This window comes from Schistocerca gregaria, chromosome 5, assembly GCF_023897955.1.
Source record: "Schistocerca gregaria isolate iqSchGreg1 chromosome 5, iqSchGreg1.2, whole genome shotgun sequence".
NCBI classification, from domain to species: domain Eukaryota; kingdom Metazoa; phylum Arthropoda; class Insecta; order Orthoptera; family Acrididae; genus Schistocerca; species Schistocerca gregaria.
The window spans coordinates 208,090,907-208,104,034 of record NC_064924.1 but is presented as its reverse complement, the minus strand read 5'-3'; the positions used below and the strand labels follow the sequence as shown (position 1 = coordinate 208,104,034).

General features: G+C 44.6%; 1 protein-coding gene across 1 annotated transcript in view; it reads left to right on the top strand.

Moving 5' to 3' along the window:
* Positions 1 to 4,723, top strand: part of LOC126272392 (uncharacterized) — a 99,125-nt gene extending 94,402 nt beyond the window's left edge. The window contains exon 4 of the mRNA XM_049975215.1: positions 4,424 to 4,723. Coding sequence (XP_049831172.1) covers positions 4,424 to 4,603 — 180 coding nt within the window. The 3' untranslated portion in view covers positions 4,604 to 4,723. The remainder of the gene's footprint in view (positions 1 to 4,423) is intronic.
* The last annotated feature ends 8,405 nt before the right edge of the window (positions 4,724 to 13,128 follow it).

Below are 13,128 nucleotides of genomic sequence, written 5' to 3'. Positions count from 1 at the left end.
CCTCTAAAACTCAATTTCTTTTTGCTGCTAATGGTAGCCCACGTGAATCTGAAGTGCTGTACAGGGCTACCACGTTGAAACCAGTACGTGTCTTGTTAGTCTGTTATTGATGACGGAAACGACCCCTCGCGGTATTTCCGTTTCACCTGGATGGTTCTTTGGGTGCTGTCGCCAGAAAGGCACTATGCTGCTAGCTGTTGGTGAGTTCGGTTCGTAGTTCTTAAGCGCAAACTTGCTAGGCTGTGTTAAATTAAAAACAGAATGCTTCTCCAACGATAGGGGTTTCAATTTACTCGATAACTAGGTTTGCTCTGTTTCTCTGGAACTTTCTGGTGTGAAATCTTCGCCACTGAGTGATGATTAGGTCGAGTTAGAGCAATCTTTACCTTGTGTGAATGTGAGAGTAATTGTGCGTGTCTTTCTTTCCATTCTAGTTTATGTGCCTCTCAGCTTTATGTGTGATTAGATGTACCGATTTCCGCATGTGCTTTGCTCCTCATATTTCCACATGTTCTTCGTTCCGTGAGCCCTCAGTTCGAATTTCGTTATTTCGGTGTGTGATCTTAATCAGATTAAATGATCAGCTATTTGAGCTCCTAAGTTTCCATAATGTGGGATTTTAGTAACCTCTTTTGTTTGTGGGGTCCACGTGCTGCATGAATCAGTGCGACCCTCAGCTTTCCTGGTCTCATTGATCTGTTCGCAGTTTCCTCATGATTTCGTCTAACCTCCTCAGTTGTGTGTTGGTTTCTCTGGAATTTCTTGATTTTTATATGTTTCAACAAGGTGTCGCTCAATGAGTAACTTATTCACCCACGTGTTCTTTCCCTTTCGTAGTCTGTACTGAGGAACCCAATTTCCGTTACGTATACATATTTCAGTTGTTCAATCGGTCTAAATCTCTTTACCGGAATTGTAGTCTTATGGTGATGGTTAATTTCTTTCATAACTTTATCTTCATGTGTGAGTCCAGTTTCAGTGCATGAGTCTATACGTTCCTCTTTCTCTCCTTTCACTTCTCGTATAATTGATAACGATAAACGAAGTTGTACTATTTCAACGTGTCCTGATGGGTTGTTAACGCTCATGCACCAACCAACATTTCGATTAGGATGTTTCCCTTTTTCTTATTTATCCTATTTCAATTTAAGAACATGTGTTTCCAGTAAAACTTAGTAATTTGTGTACTGCAGTATTCTTTCTAAATTACCACACAATCACTTTCATCATGAACTACAGTTGGGCAAACGACTGTTTCTTCAGGATATTGCAGTGTTGTTTTTCCGAGTTCCATAAAGGGGACAGTGATAGGAATGAAACGTAATTTTAAAATGGTTCAAATGGCTCTGTGCACAATGGAACTTAACATCTGAGGTCATCAGTCCCCTAGAACTTAGAACTACTTAAACCTAACTAACCTAAGGACATCACACACATAAATGCCCGAGGCAGCTTTCGAACCTGCGACCGTAGCGGTCTGCACGAACAGTTCGATGACGTTTGCAGCAGCATGGACTATCAGCTCGGAGACCATGGCTACGGTTACCCTTGACGCTACCCCACAGACAGGAGCGCTTGCAATGGTGTACTCAACAACGAACCTGGGTGCACGAATGGGAAAACGTCATGTTTTCGGATGAATCCAGGTTCTGTTTACAGCATCATGATGGTCGCATCCGTGTTTGGCGGCATCGCGCTGAACGCACATTGAAAGTGTGTATTCGTCATCGCCATACTGGTTGAGTTCGCCATCGCAAGTGCTCCTGTCTGTGATGCTGCGTCAAGGGTAACCGTAGCCATGGTCTCCGAGCTGCAAACGTCGTCGAACTGTTCGTGCAGATGGTTGTTGTCTTGCAAACGTTCCCATCTGTTGACTCAGGGATCGAGACGTGGCTGCACGATCCGTTACAGCTATGCGGATAAGATGCCTGTCATCTCGACTGCTAGTGATACGAGGCCGTTGGGATCCAGCACGGCGTTCCGTATTACCCTCCTGAACCCACCGATTCCATATTCTGCTAACAGTCATTGGATCTCACCAACGCGAGAAGCAATTTAGCGATCGGGATGGGCTACAATCCGACCTTTATCAAAGTCGGAAACGTGATGGTACGCATTTCTCCTCCTTGCACGAGGCATCACAACAACGTTTCGCCGCCCGTAGTGGCCGTGCGGTTCTAGGCCCTACAGTCTGGAACCGCGAGACAGCTACGGTCGCAGGTTCGAATCCTGAATCGGGCATGGATGTGTGTGATGTCCTTAGGTTAGTTAGGTTTAAATAGTTCTAAGTTCTAGGGGACTGATGACCTCAGAAGTTGAGTCCCATAGTGCTCAGAACCATTTGAACCATTTTTGAACAACAATGTTTCACCTGGCGACGCCGGTCAACTGCTGTTGGCGTATGAGAAATCGGTTGGAAACTTTTCCTCATGTCCGCACGTTGTAGGTGCCACCACCTGCGCAAACCTTGTGTGAATGCTCTAAATGTAATCATTTGTATATCACAGCATCTTCTTCCTGTCGGTTAAATTTCGCGTCTATTGCACGTCACCTTCGTGGTGTAGCAATTTTAATCGCCAGTAGTGTATTTTATGTGAAACGCAGCAATTCCGGCGCAGAACTGAGAGTCGTCAACTGAAAGATCTCGGGATAGGACAGTTGTTGTTAAATGGTTTAAAAAAGATGACAATAAAATTCGAAAACAAGGGTGAGCTTGTAAGAGGAAGGCGTGCTATTGCTATGGAAAATTATTAGATACGTAATTGTTCCTGTAACTGACAACGCAGCACGTCTGAGGGTAGTGCTAGTGCTCGTGTCGTGTCGCGAGAGCTGTTCACGTCCCAGGGTCAACAGCACGGAAAGTTTTGCGGTCTATTTTGCACTCGCACCAGAACATGATCCAGGCGGTGCAACAACTGAAACCTCAAGATCCGCAGCAAAGTTCTGAATTTGCTCTTCGGTTTCTGGCACGTATAGAAGTTGATGACATGTGGCCGGCCAATATTGCACAAAGTGACGTGGCACACTTTACGCTACAGGGTGCAGGGAATACAAAGTACAACTGCACTCTCTGTATGTAGCTGCGTGATTTGGATTCACAAGCAGCTTCATTCTCTGCCCGTCCTTCTTTGAAGAGAATAAACCCAGAGGGGCTGCCAGGTGCACCGTTACGTCTTTTCGTTACCGAGACCTCCTTGGACAGCCTCTGATTCCAGCTTTGGAAGAGCACGGCTATGTGGCAACCACTGTTTTTACGCAAGTTGGAACAACAGCTCATGTTGCTCGCTCAATGGAAGATCTGCTTAATGCAACATTCCACAACCTATTATCTCCAGAGGTTATCCAGAGGTGGTCTGGAAGATCACCCGATCTGTATCCTTGTGAATTTTCACTCTGGTGTATCTATAAGAACGCGTTCACCACGGACACGTTCAGTATCTATGTGATCTGAAGGGCACTACACGCGAGCATGTTGCTCAGTTTCCACCAGAACTGTTACAAGTAACTGTTGAACACTTCGTTTACGGATGCAACACCTCGTCGACGTCTCCCGTTATCATACTGGACAAATTGTATAAGTGGAGGTTTATAATAAAATCAGCATTATGCCTTTCTCACTTGTTTGACCTTTCCTGCCCACGTCCCTTTCCTAATCTATTGTATCTGGAAACATTTTGGGATCCTTTCTTGCGTTTACAGATTCAGATTTACATCTGATGACCAAAATTGGAAATAATTTTCTTCCAGGGCAAATCCGTTCCGCATTAACGCATTAGAATATCGACTAAGTTTCGGTGCCATCTGATAGTTACAGCCCACACTACACCTCTGTAAGCAACTACACTTTAATTATAACCACCCAGTATATCCGATTTTGTTAATTGCTAAGCAGTTATTTCACTTCTAAATTTATTGGAATGCCCACAGCCTTGCCAATTTGACCAGGTTACCGCCGAACTCGTACACCGCTATGAAACGTTTCAACCTAGACCACTGGTCTCAAATTCAAAACACTCAGGAAATATTGCCGAATAACTTTCGAAATTTTTTAGGTGGCGTCTAATCCTTTAACAGACGGTCACAAAGTACGTTCCATCAAGAACGATGGCAGAAAGTTGCGAAAGTGAAGGGACCCGAAGTCAATCGTTTACTTCAGTTAACTCATCAGAAAATCACAAAAGGTAGTAAGCCAACTGCAGGAAAAACAACTGCTCTTTCAGTGTCCTTTAGCAATTAATTACGCACATATTTCAAAGTAATTCTGACAAGGTGAAACAGCTTCTGACCTAGAGTTTGATTTGCATCTTTAGACAGCTAAATTTCATCTCCCTTGAACGCCTAAAAATAAACTTCTAGTTTCTCATAAATAATTTGTTTTGGATAGCGGAGCTATTCGTACTCCTTCCTTTTGTTTATGTTGCAGGGTGTATACCAATTCCACAACGCCTTCCTAGATGCAACTCCACTGGAGAATGCGCCAGAGGGTTACTGGCTGGTTGACATCAAAGCCATCAAGGGCATGGAAGTGATGGGGTGCTGCAGGGCAACAGGACACATCTGGCCAGATGTCATTCCGGGGGAGGAGGAGGCGGACGGGAGGTAGACACTTCGTATCGAGAACTGTCCATCCTTGAGACTTTCATCCCCTACTAGCACGGCAACTCTAATTTAAATTTTTTTTGAGCGGCTGTATCTTTACCAAATAAAATAAGCGTGAATGACACTATAATTATTTTATTAAATTATTAAAAAAATGTATGTATCCATCAAAAAATTCTTGAAAGTGTCAATGCTGAAAACTCAATGTTTCGTAATTTTATTTTATTAACTGATACTTCTTGATTTTTGCAGTCATATTCTGATCAATAAATAAACTAAAAATGTGTGTTTAGAAGAAAGAACAATACTTCAATATGTTCCAAGGCCACGCATAGTGCGGAAGACTGTGCCTTCCATTGCCATATATACTGTTATGTTTCACGCAGGTGGCATACCCACCTGTTATGTTTCACGCAGGTGGCATACACTGATAAGCCAAAACGCTATGACCACTGGCCACCGTAACATTGGCTGCCACATGTTGACGTTGCGAGCACGTGACGTGGTAATGAAAGTATGTAAGCGGAGCACACACGGATGTTGGTCAACCTAGAGAAGATATGGGCTGCAAATGGGGAAATCCATTGAGATAAGCGACTTTGACAAACGGCACATTATTATTACGCAGAGCCTGTGAACGAAAATGGAAAACGGCGGAGCTGGTGGAATGTTCACCTGCTACCGTCACGAGCATCTACGGAAACAGGTAGAAGGACAGTGAAATACCACCAGGCGCTAAATGGTTGGACGTCCACGACTCTTCACAGAACGTGGCGTTCGAAAGTTTGTCTGCTTCGTAAAGCAGGGAAAGTGGTGATCTGTGGCATCTATGTCGAAAGAGCACAGTGATGGTACACACACAAGTATTCCGAAGCACACCGTTCATCATATATTGTTGAACATGAAGCTCCGCAGAAGACTACCCCTACGTGTTCACATGTTAACCCAACGCGAATTACATGACCTGTCCGTACTCATCTAATACCACATACATCCACAAACCTACCAACAAACTGTCAGATACCTAATACGCAGAATCAGTGATGTACTTTGTTCCACAGAGGGACAGACAACCTATTAAGCATGTAGTTATAATGTTTTGATTCATCAATGTATGTGTGAACAGAGTGTAGCTAGAACTGACAGCGCTACATTTTGTTCACTATGCTAAAAAAGACAGTTTTTTTGTAAATCTGCTGTGAAACTTTGGGTCTTGAAATACGTTACGCTTACAAAAAGTTACATCTAACACGATAATTTTTTGGTCAAATTTTATTTTTATTTTTTGAGTCATCAGTCTTCTGACTTATTTGATGCGGCCAGCCACGAATTCCTCTCTTGTACCAACCTCTTTGTCTCGAGGTAGTAATTGCAACCTATGACCTCAGTTATTTGCTAGATGTGTGCCGATCTCTGTCTTCCTTTACAGCTTTTACTATCTACAGCTCCCTCTAGTACCATGGAACTTATTTCATGTCGTCTTAACAAATGCCCTACCGCAATGCGCCTTCGTCTCATCATTGGTCTCCGTATATTCCTTTCTCCTCCGATTTAGTGGAGAGCCTCCTCATTGCGTACTTTATGAGTCCACCTTCATTTCCGGTTTCCCCACAGTCCATGTTTCTCTATCATACAATGTTCTGTTCCACATCTCCATTCTGAGAAATTTCTTCCTCAAGTTAAGACCTATGTTTGATACTAGAAGACTTCTATTGGCCAAGAACGCCTTTTTTCCACTGATAGTCTGCTTTTGATGTCCTTGCTTCGTCCGTCATGGGTTATCTTGCTGCCTAGGTAGCAGAATTCCTTAACTTCATCTACTTCGTGATGTTAAGTTTCACGCTGTTCCCATTTCTACTACTTCTCATTACTCTCTTCTCTCTTCGATTTACTCTCAGTTCATGTTCTGTACTCATTAGCTTGTTAATTCCATTCAGCAGATTCTTTTTCACTTTCACTGATGATAGTAATGTTATCAGCAAATCTTAATACTGATATCCTTTTACCTTGAATTTTAATTCCACTTTTTAACTTTTCTTTGTGTGAATGATTTTCTACCGAAAGTCAGATGGTATATCACCAGACACATACAGTCTTCAATTCCTTGCCACTTCCCCCAATGATTTTAGAAATTACGATGGATTTATCTATCCCTTCTGCCTTATTTGATCTCTAGTCTTCCAACGTTCTTTTAAATTCTGATTCTAGTATTGAATCCCCCACCTCTTCTAAATCGACTCCTGTTTCTTCTACTGTCACATCAGACAAGTCTGCCCTCGCATGGAGACGTTCTGCACTTCCGAATTAATTCGTTCGTAAGTGACTTGTATTTCTGTAACGTTGAATTTCCGTGAACATGTATGTACTTCCTTCTTTCATGGGTCAACTGAATTATTTGTACTGTTATCCACGATTTATTACCAGTTACGTTGTTTGTAATTATGCTTTTCTTTCCAACTTCCATGATTGCCCTTTTTACAGATGTACATTCCTCTTCAGCTGAATTGCCTAGGGAGCTATTCATTACCACATTATCTATAGCCTTAGACACCTTCATTCCTTAGACTTTCGCATCCCACTTCTTCCTGCGTTGATTCTTTCTGACAAGTCTCTTAAAATTCAGCCTACTCTTGAACACTACTAAATTGGTATCGGAATCTATGTCTGCTCCTGGGTACGCCTCACAATTCAGTATCTGATTTTGGAATATCTACCTGACCATGACGTAACCTAACTGAAAGCTTCCGGTTCTCCCACTATATCTCCACCAAGTATACCTCCTCCTCTTGTGATTCTTGGACCGTGTATTCGCTGTTACTAGCTGACATTTACTGCAGAACTCAATTAGTTTTTCCTCTTAAAAGTCTCTTAAAATTCAGCCTACTCTTGAACACTACTAAATTGGTATCGGAATCTATGTCTGCTCCTGGGTACGCCTCACAATTCAGTATCTGATTTTGGAATATCTACCTGACCATGACGTAACCTAACTGAAAGCTTCCGGTTCTCCCACTATATCTCCACCAAGTATACCTCCTCCTCTTGTGATTCTTGGACCGTGTATTCGCTGTTACTAGCTGACATTTACTGCAGAACTCAATTAGTTTTTCCTCGTCTCTCATTCTTAGTACCAAGCCCATGTTCTCCTGTTCCTTCTCCTACAACCGCATTCCAGTCCCTCGTGACTACTAGATTCTCAGTTCCATTTACGTAGTCAATAACCCAATCAGTATCCTCATATACTTCATCTCTTCATCTTAAACTGCGACGTCGGCACGTATACCTGAAATATCGCTGTCGGTGTTTGCTTGCTGTCGGTTCTGATGAGAAAAACTTTAACACTGAACTGTTCACTGTAAGTCACTTTGTCCTACCTTCCTACTCATAAGGAATCCTAGTCACATTATACACTCCTGGAAATGGAAAAAAGAACACATTGACACCGGTGTGTCAGACCCACCATACTTGCTCCGGACACTGCGAGAGGGCTGTACAAGCAATGATCACACGCACGGCACAGCGGACACAACAGGAACCGCGGTGCTGGCCGTCGAATGGCGCTAGCTGCGCAGCATTTGTGCACCGCCGTCGTCAGTGTCAGCCAGTTTGCCATGGCATACGGAGCTCCATCGCAGTCTTTAACACTGGTAGCATGCCGCGACAGCGTGGACGTGAACCGTATGTGCAGTTGACGGACTTTGAGCGAGGGCGTATAGTGGGCATGCGGGAGGCCGGGTGGACGTACCGCCGAATTGCTCAACACGTGGGGCGCGAGGTCTCCACAGTACATCGATGTTGTCGCCAGTGGTCGGCGGAAGGTGCACGTGCCCGTCGACCTGGGACCGGACCGCAGCGACGCACGGATGCACGCCAAGACCGTAGGATCCTACGCAGTGCCGTAGGGGACCGCACCGCCACTTCCCAGCAAATTAGGGACACTGTTGCTCCTGGGTATCGGCGAGGACCATTCGCAACCGTCTCCATGAAGCTGGGCTACGGTCCCGCACACCGTTAGGCCGTTTTCCGCTCACGCCCCAACGTCGTGTAGCCCACCTCCAGTGGTGTCGCGACAGGAGTGAATGGAGGGACGAATGGAGACGTGTCGTCTTCAGCGATGAGAGTCGCTTCTGCCTTGGTGCCAATGATGGTGGTATGCGTGTTTGGCGCGGTGCAGGTGAGCGCCACAATCAGGACTGCATACGACCGAGGCACACAGGGCCAACACCCAGTATCATGGGTTGGGGAGCGATCTCCTACACTGGCTGTACACCTCTGGTGATCGTCGAGGGGACACTGAATAGTGCACGGTACAGCCAAACCGTCATCGAACCCATCGTTCTACCATTCCTAGACCGGCAAGGGAACTTGCTGTTCCAACAGGACAATGCACGTCCGCATGTATCCCGTGCCACCCAACGTGCTCTAGAAGGTGTAAGTCAACTACCCTGGCCAGCAAGATTTCCGGATCTGTCCCCCATTGAGCATGTTTGGGACTGGATGAAGCGTCGTCTCACGAGGTCTGCACGTCCAGCACGAACGCCGGTCCAACTGAGGCGCCAGGTGAAAATGGCATGGCAAGCCGTTCCACAGAACTGCATCCAGCATCTCTACGATCGTCTCCATGGGAGAATAGCAGCCTGCATTGCTGCGAAAGGTGGATATACACTGTACTAGTGCCGACATTGTGCATGCTCTGTTGCCTGTGTCTATGTGCCTGTGGTTCTGTCAGTGTGATCATGTGATGTATGTGACCCCAGGAATGTGTCAATAAAGTTTCCCCTTCCTGGGACAATGAATTCACGGTGTTCTTATTTCAATTTCCAGGAGTGTACAATTTTCTGCTGCTGTTGGCATTAACCTATTCTCATCTGTGCAGAAATCCTTGTCTTCTTTCCATTTTACTTCACTGACGCCCACTGTATCCAGACTAAGCCTTAGCATTTCCCTTTTCAGATTTTCGAGCTTTCCTAAGCGCTCAAACTTCGGACATTCCACTCCACGACTCGTAGAACGTTATCCATTCGTTGGTTATTCAGTCTATTTCTCATAGTCACCTTCCCCTTGGCAGTCCCCTCCCGGAGATGGTGGACTAGTCCGGAATCTTTTGCCAGTGGAGAGGTCATCACGACATTTTTTGAGTTACTGGCCACACATCCTGTGGGTACGCGTTGTCTTTAATGCAGTGGTTTCCATTGCCTTCTGCATCTGCATGTCTGCACCTCGTTGATCATTGCTGATTTTCCCGCCTTTAGGGGCAGTTTCCCACACAAAGCACAAGAAGGTGCACTGAACCTCTGTCCACTCCCCCCCCCCCCCCCTTTTGAATGAGGGTGACCTCTTCTTTCGGATGTCTTCGCGTGTCATTGCTGATTATTTTTTTACAAAATTTAAGCGGTGGTGGGGTACGAACCTGTGGCTGAGGACGTTTCGATTACTAGTCAAAAACGCTACCATTTTTTATCTATTTTTTTCGTTAGTTTCGTTGCATTTGTTCGTAGCGAACGTCCTATGACACCCGCTTAAGTTCATCGTCGATCCGTGAACTCAGTTTTTTATTACAGAGGGCAGCTGACCCTCTGACCGAAGACGCCGATCTACCGTGCCGGCATCGCTAGACCGTACCTAGTAATTTATTTAATGAAGAGATTGTATTTCTGTTGTCATAATTGTGGTGTACTGATTTATTCATTGTCAGACAAATTACAAATCCTTAAAGCCAAATGAAGCCAATGCTTGCTGAACTGGAATATGACACCCGGTGTACTGATTTATTCATTATCAGACAAATTACAAATCCTTAACGCCAAATGAAGCCAATGCTTGTTGAACTGGAATATAACACCCTTTTGTTTGACAGCCACATAGAGAATGGTCCTGAATGGGGTTCCTTGTAAGTATCAGTTGAACATTTATTTAAGTTGAATGCAGTAATGTATGAAATATGAACAAAATGGTTTAGGAACATGAAGATACAGCAGACAGGTTGGCTTAATTTCATTAAAATATATTTATAGCACTCAGTGACGGAAATTCATGACCAAGAACTTAGCTCAATGAAACCCAATTTAACTAAAATTTCATTTATTAATGGTAAGTGGGTAATCCCAAAAGTAAGGTCTCCTATTTTTTTATAAGTACAGAACGCTGTTTGTGTGGCAGTTGGTCACACATTTATGAAGAGTGCTTCACGCGCTGTGTGTAAACATGCGCGCGCCGCACTGAGGCGTTCAGTCTTGGCCTGGCGGCCGTTGAGAATGGAGCTCACGTTAGATGTTACCGCCAAGTGCGAATTGCGCGCAGTTTTGCGGTTTCTGAAATCAAAGGGCACTCGCCGATTGAAATCCATCGCCAATTGACGGAAGTGTATGGTGAGTTGTGCATGGATGTCAAAAATGTTCGTAAGTCATGTAAAGAGTTTGCAGCTGGTTCACGACGAACAAAGGAGCGGGAGACCGTCAGTTTGTGAGGTGATAGTGTTGAAGGTTGAGCAAAGCGTGCGTGAAGATCGGCGGATCACCCTGGATGATCTCTGTACGTTGGTTCCTGAGGTTTCCCGAAGCACAGCTCACAGAATTTTAACGGAAACACTGAACTACCGGAAGGTGTGCGCAAGATGGGTGCCACGCATGCTGACTGAGGGCCACATGCGGCAACGAGTTGATGCTTCCCGCGCATTTCTTCACCGCCTTGCAGCCGAACAGGACAACTTTCTCGACTCAACTGTCACGGGTGACGAAACCAGGGCATACCACATAACACCTGAGACAAAGCAACAATCACGCCAGTGGCGGCATCTTTCTTCGCCAGAGCCGCGGAAATTCAGACAAACACAGTCTGCCGGTAAAGTCATGACAACCGTTTTTTGGGATCGGCAAGGGGTATTGTTGGTTGACTTTATCCCCACTGGAACCACAATTAACGCTGACAGGTATTGTGAGACTCTGAAGAAACTCAAACGGGCAATTTAGAACCGGAGAAGAGTAATATTGAGCAAGGGCGTACACATTCTCCATGACATCGCTCGCCCACACATCGCTCGGCAAACCAAAGCTCTCCTGCAACAGTTTTGGTGGAACATAATCACTCACCCACCCTATAGTCCTGACTTGGCGCCCAGTGACTATCACATGTTCCCTAGGTTAAAAGAACATTTGGCCGGAAAGCGATTCAGCTCCGACGACGAGGTGAAAGAAGAGGTTCATAACATGGCGGCGAGCTGGTATGACATGGGCATACAAAAACTGCTAAAGCGTCTACAAAAGTGCATTGACAGAAATGGTGATTATGTCGAAAAATAGCTAAATATTCAAGCTGTAAACTGATGTAAGCCGTTGTAGAAACAAAGGGGTCTATGCACTTATAAAATAACAGGAGACCTTACTTTGTAAGTAGGCTATTTTCGTTTCTTTATTGGTAACGCCACGTAATGCTCTGTATGAAAAATCAATGGCTGTGCCGTGTGCAGTCTGTGGCTGGTTTGCATTGTTGTCTGCCATTGTAGTGTTGGGCAGCGGCAGCTGGATGCTAACAGCGCGTAGCGTTGCGCAGTTGGAGGTGAACCGCCAGCAGTGGTGGACGTGGGGAGAGAGATGGCGGAGTTTTGTAATTTGTAAGACTGGATGTCATGAACTGCTATATATATTATGACTATTAAGGTAAATACATTGTTTGTTCTCTATCAAAATCTTTCATTTGCTAACTATGCCTGTCAGAAGTTAGTGCTTTCAGTAGTTTGAATCTTTTATTTAGCTGGCAGTAGTGGCGCTCGCTGTATTGCAGTAGTTCGAGTAACGAAGATTTTTGTGAGGAAAGCGATTTGTGAAACGTATAGGTTAATGTTAGTCAGGGCCATTTTTTGTAGAGATTTGTGAAAGTCAGATTGCGTTGCGCTAAAAATATTGTGTGTCAGCTTAAGCACAGTCTTGTACAATTTTTCTAAGGGGCGTTTCAACTTTTGGGATTACCCTCGTATTAACGAATGATGATTTAGCTTTACAGAATGTTATTCTCCACTTCAGAAACACCTTGACATTATTTAAAAATGACATTCAGAAATTAGTGAAGTCGCCTTCCAGACTAGTGAATGATCAGCTCTTGGGCCCACAGTCGTTGCAAGCACACAGCAGGTAAGTGTGTTGCAAAGCGTCGTTCTACAGATCGCTAACCAACACATGTACAACAGTGTGTAGGTTGTGATGGTGAATTGCTTAAGGGGAAGCCTCATACCCACCCGTAAAGGAAAGATTCATCGACAACACCTATACAAGGAACCTTGCTCTGTAGCTACCACACGTGGCTTATAAAGGAAGTTTTTTCTTAAACCTCAGTGTTCCACGATGCTCTCCATGTTGCTGACATCTTCAGAAGAACCATAGTCATATCTTCGTATGACAGGTGTGCTTTGGCTGGTAGGCCAATGGAGACATGACTGATTTTACGTATGTTGATGACTGTGTTGCCACATTATTCTTTACTACACTACTATTTCATTTCATCAATGGGGCGTGAGCTGACAGCAGCCGTATGGTT